At 52.9% G+C, this 4,949-nt stretch overlaps 1 protein-coding gene across 1 annotated transcript; it reads left to right on the forward strand.

The window, feature by feature from the left end:
- Positions 1–674: 674 nt before the first annotated feature.
- On the forward strand, positions 675–2,631 carry LOC147984461 (uncharacterized). The gene is made up of 4 exons (XM_087539756.1): positions 675–1,238; positions 1,837–1,951; positions 2,033–2,320; positions 2,401–2,631. The coding sequence occupies exons 1-4, from the start codon at positions 765–767 to the stop codon at positions 2,625–2,627; spliced, it is 1,104 nt and encodes a 367-aa protein (XP_087395882.1). The 5' UTR covers positions 675–764; the 3' UTR covers positions 2,628–2,631.
- Positions 2,632–4,949: the final 2,318 nt, after the last annotated feature.

Consider the following 4,949-nt stretch of genomic DNA (forward strand, 5'->3'; position numbering starts at 1 on the left):
GACCACCCGATGTGGCTGTATTCTGGCCTTGACGACACCACTCGGATCCACCCGGAGGAGGTCACCGACGAGATGCTGGAGGGGTGGCTGTCAAGCATCACGGGGAACAAAGACAACCCCCGAGGAGCTAGAAGGGTAATTCCACTCGACAGCTCATATGAAGTGGATCAGGTATGTCTTTGTATCGGATATCTGGTCTTCTGTATTAGTCTTCTTCGGATAAGTCGATTGACTTTCGTCCTGTCTGTTGTCTTCCAGGCTACCACTGAGATGTACTCGACGCCCAACGGGGCACAAGGGCCGACTGAGGAAGGTGAGGGGAGTGGAGGCGAGAGCGGGGATGACCAGGTCGAGTGGGAGTTCGACGGTGAGGGAGAGGAAGACGACGACATCTTCTCCAGCGAAGAGGAGGAGGAGGCTGAACCCTCCCGCCCGGAGGGGCGGTCCAAGCTCGCCCACGATCCAGCGCAGGAACATGGCAAGGCGACTGCTCCTGTTGGGCAGTCGTCGAAACGCCCTCGGACTTCTTCTCCTCCGCCGACCGGGAAGGCTCCCAAGCACCCACGAACGACGCCATCCAAGCCGCCCAAGGCCTTGCCCAAGATGAAGATAGTTGTTCCCACCATTTCCGGGTAACAATAACACTTGCTTTCCTTTGTCGACTGTGGACGGATCCTTGGTCAATTCACTGGGCCAACTGACTAACTTTCGGGATTTGCAGTGGTGCAACTTCTGAGGTCTCCGCCAGGAACGACAACCAAGAGATGGAGGACGCTGTCACCTCCAACCCTGGTACGATTACTGACGTCCTGCTTTCGAGTCGACTGAAACTTTATTGCGACTCTAGTCGATTGAATGTTTTCCTTGCAGCTCCTCCTCATGTTATTGACCTCCCGGACGACGATGACAACGAACCACTGAGGGTGAAGAGGAAGAAGAAGGCGTTGTCTGGCAAGACTCCGCAATCCACTCCGGCGCCTGAGGCCGTAGTTCGGGATGATGGCGAACCCACTCGGGCTTCCGTGACTTTCGTTGTTCCTCTGACGAGTGTGCGGCCTTCAGCGTCGACTGCGGATCCGTCTTCGCTTTTTGCTGCGTACCCCGTCCCTGAGGACCAAGCGGCTGCTGCGAAGGAGGCTCTACGCCAGGCTGGAGTCATGATGGAACAGGTAAAAGTGGCTCAGGAGGCTTGCCAGGCGGCTTATGACGCAAGCTCGGCTCTTCAGAGCAATGTCCAGGTCAGTCGACTTCAACACTTGGTCTGTTTTGATATGTCCTTTGAAGAATCTCTTTTCCGAAGATCTTTAAGTTTGTACACCCACTGGGTGTGTTTGCCAATTCTTGGACGAGTGGGGGCACGCTAAGTGCACCCACTGGGTGTAGTCCCCGAGACTACGGTCGACTTCTGGCAGTCGACTGTAGTCTTTAAATTGAGTCGTAGTTGAGTTTCTTCGCTCTGTCTGATCGGGCCATGTCGAATGGAACGGTATCCCGTCGACTGCGGGCAGTCGACGTCTTTCTCTCTTTTTTTTCACTGTGGGGGCACGCTGAGTGCACCCACTGGGTGTAGTCCCCGAGGCTACTGTCGAATGTTTTGCTTCGGCTGTAGTCTTAGAAACTCCATTATTGTCTCTTAGCTGCTCGGAAGCAACTTGTCTTGGACTCGACTTCAGGGGTCGGTCGGGTGGGATAGGAACCGGTGGGGGCACGCTAAGTGCACCCACTGGGTGTAGTCCCCGAGACTATGGTGGACTGCTGGCAGTCGACCGTAGTCTTAGTATTTACTGCCTTTGTTGCTTTTTTTTTGAAATTGTAACTCTTCCCCTTTGACTTTAGAAATCTTGTGATCTTGGAACCCGCTTGGCTGACTTGGAGAAGCAGCAAATTCAAATGAACCTTGATCTGGAGCTGGCCAGGACAGAGCTGCAGAAGGTCAGAGACGGCGCCGCAGGTAAGACGCCTTTGTCGACTGTTTAATTTTTAGGCTTGAGTATCTTTTCGCTTTCTCCGACTCAATCGTCATTTTTTGCAGAAAAACTGAAAGAAGCTCTGGCGAAGAAGGATCAGGACTTGGCTGCCGCCCGTAAGGAGGCTGATGACAAGACCGCTCTGGCCGCGCAGAAGCTGGCTTCGGTCGACCAATTAGAAGGAGAGAACACCAAGTTGAAGACCGCTCTGAAGGAAGCCAATAGGGAGTGTTCGCGTTGGAAGAAGGAGCACCTCACCCTGAGCGAGAAGATGGAAGGCATCGCTCGCAGGAGGGACGACCTGGAGGGCTACTTGAGGAGCTTTGCCAAGAAGTTGTACATCAAGCTCGAAGGTGCACACTCAGTTCCGACTGGTTTTTTTGTGTCGACTCAGTTTTACGGAATTTGACTTATCCTTGGGTCGTGTATGCAGAACTTTGCCAGAACTTTGAAGAGGAGACTGGGCGGATCGAAACAGGTTTGGATCCAATCAACTCTCCGGTGAAAGATGAAGCTGCCATGAACCTGCTCCGACTGGAATCCCGTGTTGACGGCGTCGTGGATTACTTGGCTCGACTGAAGGTTGCCATGGCGCGGATCGACCCGACGCTTTGGCCAGAGTCTACGCTCCAGAATGATCTCGAGTCTCTGATGACTTGACTCAACGGAATCCCTGACCGAGTGCAGGAGTGGAAGAAGTCTTCAGCTCGGTGTGGCGCTGACGTGGCTCTGTCTCTGGTCCGCGTCCATTGCAAGGAGGTGCGGGAGGAGAAGCTGGCCGCCATCCAAGTCGCCAACACGAGGAAGCACAACTTCCAGGACTTCATGGAGACATTTATTGCTTCTGCTACCCGTATCACAGATGGGATCGACTTGGATGAGTTTGTCGCCCCTGCCAGTCCTCCTCCTCCTGAGGAATGAAAAAACTTGCCTCGGAATGCCGAGTGTATTTTGTAATCCATTAAACTCTGCCTTAAATTTGCCTCGGAATGCTGAGTGGGAGTGCAACAGTTAAACTCTGCCGAGCCGGGGGCTCGAGTACTTTGATCTGAGGTCTCTGGGACCTTTTAGGCTTTATTTGAACTTGATTTGTTGTTGAATCTCTTTGTGGATGATCCGTCGAGTGAAACTTGGTCTTCACTCGAAATAACTTTGTGTCTGTGGTGCAGCTCCGAAGGAGAAGGTAGTAGTCGATCTACACCCTGTTACTGCAGGGTGGGACGGAGCGCACATTGTATTTGTGGCGAAGCTCTCCAGGAAGAGGTGGCGGTCGGCCCACACCCTGTAGCTGTGGGGTGGGACGGAGCGCACATTGTATTTGTGGCGGAGCTCTCTAGGAGAAGGTGGCAGTCGACCTGCCCCTCGTCGTCCTTGGGAAAAGAGTTGTGTCTCATACTTAGGCGAGTGCTGGACTGCAGCTAAGCCCCCGAGTGGGAGGTTTGCTCTCCACTCGGTAGGATTTTTCAAACTTAGGCGAGTGCTGACTGCAGCTAAGTCTCTTCGTAGGAGAACTTAGGCGAGTGCTGGACTGCAGCTAAGTCCCCGAGTGGGAGGTTTGCTCTCCACTCAGTAGGATTTTTAAACTTAGGCGAGTGCTGACTGCAGCTAAGTCTCTTCGTAGGAGAACTTAGGCGAGTGCTGGACTGCAGCTAAGCCCCCGAGTGGGAGGTTTGCTCTCCACTTGGTAGGATTTTTCAAACTTAGGCGAGTGCTGACTGCAGCTAAGTCTCTTCGTAGGAGAACTTAGGCGAGTGCTGGACTGCAGCTAAGCCCCCGAGTGGGAGGTTTGCTCTCCACTCGGTAGGATTTTTCAAACTTAGGCGAGTGCTGACTGCAGCTAAGTCTCTTCGTAGGAGAACTTAGGCGAGTGCTGGACTGCAGCTAAGCCCCCGAGTGGGAGGTTTGCTCTCCACTCGGTAGGATTTTTCAAACTTAGGCGAGTGCTGACTGTAGCTAAGTCTCTTCGTAGGAGAACTTAGGCGAGTGCTGGACTGCAGCTAAGCCCCCGAGTGGGAGGTTTGCTCTCTGCTCGGTAGGATTTTTCAAACTTAGGCGAGTGCTGACTGCAGCTAAGTCTCTTCGTAGGAGAACTTAGGCGAGTGCTGGACTGCAGCTAAGCCCCCGAGTGGGAGGTTTGCTCTCCACTTGGTAAGATTTTTCAAACTTAGGCGAGTGCTGACTGCAGCTAAGTCTCTTCGTAGGAGAACTTAGGCGAGTGCTGGACTGCAGCTAAGCCCCCGAGTGGGAGGTTTGCTCTCCACTCGGTAGGATTTTTCAAACTTAGGCGAGTGCTGACTGCAGCTAAGTCTCTTCGTAGGAGAACTTAGGCGAGTGCTGGACTGCAGCTAAGCCCCCGAGTGGGAGGTTTGCTCTCCACTCGGTAGGATTTTTTCAAACTTAGGTGAAACGGATTCGCGGCTAAGTCACCCACTGGGGGTTTTCGTATGTAAAAAAAAGTGACAGCAATCATTGGAACACTCTTGTCTTTGATAAAAATGAACTGCGGAAGTTTCTCTTATTACATCTTTATAGGAAGGAACTTAAGTGTAAAAGTGGCGGAGCAGCTCTGCGTTCCAAGCTCGCGGCTCGTCGATCTGGCGATCAACATTGTAGAGGTGATATGCTCCGTTGTTGAGGACTCTGGTGATGATGAAGGGGCCTTCCCAAGTAGGAGCAAGCTTGTGTGGTTTCTGTTGATCCACTCGGAGGACCAAATCTCCTTCTTGGAAGGCTCGACTCTTCACATGCCGGGCATGGAATCGACGCAAGTCTTGCTGATAAATGGTCGATCTGATCATGGCCATCTCCCTTTCTTCGTCCAGGAGGTCTACTGCATCTTGCCGAGCCTGTTCTGCTTCGTCTTCGGTGTAAAGCTCGACTCGGGGAGCGTTGTGAAGGAGATCACTTGGCAGAATGGCTTCGGCTCCATAAACAAGAAAGAATGGGGTTCTTCCAGTCGACCGGTTAGGGGTGGTCCTTAAT

Source organism: Triticum urartu, chromosome 2A (assembly GCF_056163025.1).
Source record: "Triticum urartu cultivar PI428250 chromosome 2A, HENAU_Tu73, whole genome shotgun sequence".
Lineage (NCBI taxonomy): Eukaryota > Viridiplantae > Streptophyta > Magnoliopsida > Poales > Poaceae > Triticum > Triticum urartu.

What these genes read in the sequence shown, in the direction of transcription:
- LOC147984461 (XM_087539756.1), top strand. Translation starts at nt 765, where the DNA reads ATGGAGGACGCTGTCACCTCCAACCCTGGTACGATTACTGACGTCCTG. An exon ending in GGTCAGAGACGGCGCCGCAG is followed by an intron (nt 1,952 to 2,032) that starts GTAAGACGCCTT and finishes CATTTTTTGCAG; the next exon opens with AAAAACTGAAAGAAGCTCTG. An exon ending in GTTGTACATCAAGCTCGAAG is followed by an intron (nt 2,321 to 2,400) that starts GTGCACACTCAG and finishes TCGTGTATGCAG; the next exon opens with AACTTTGCCAGAACTTTGAA.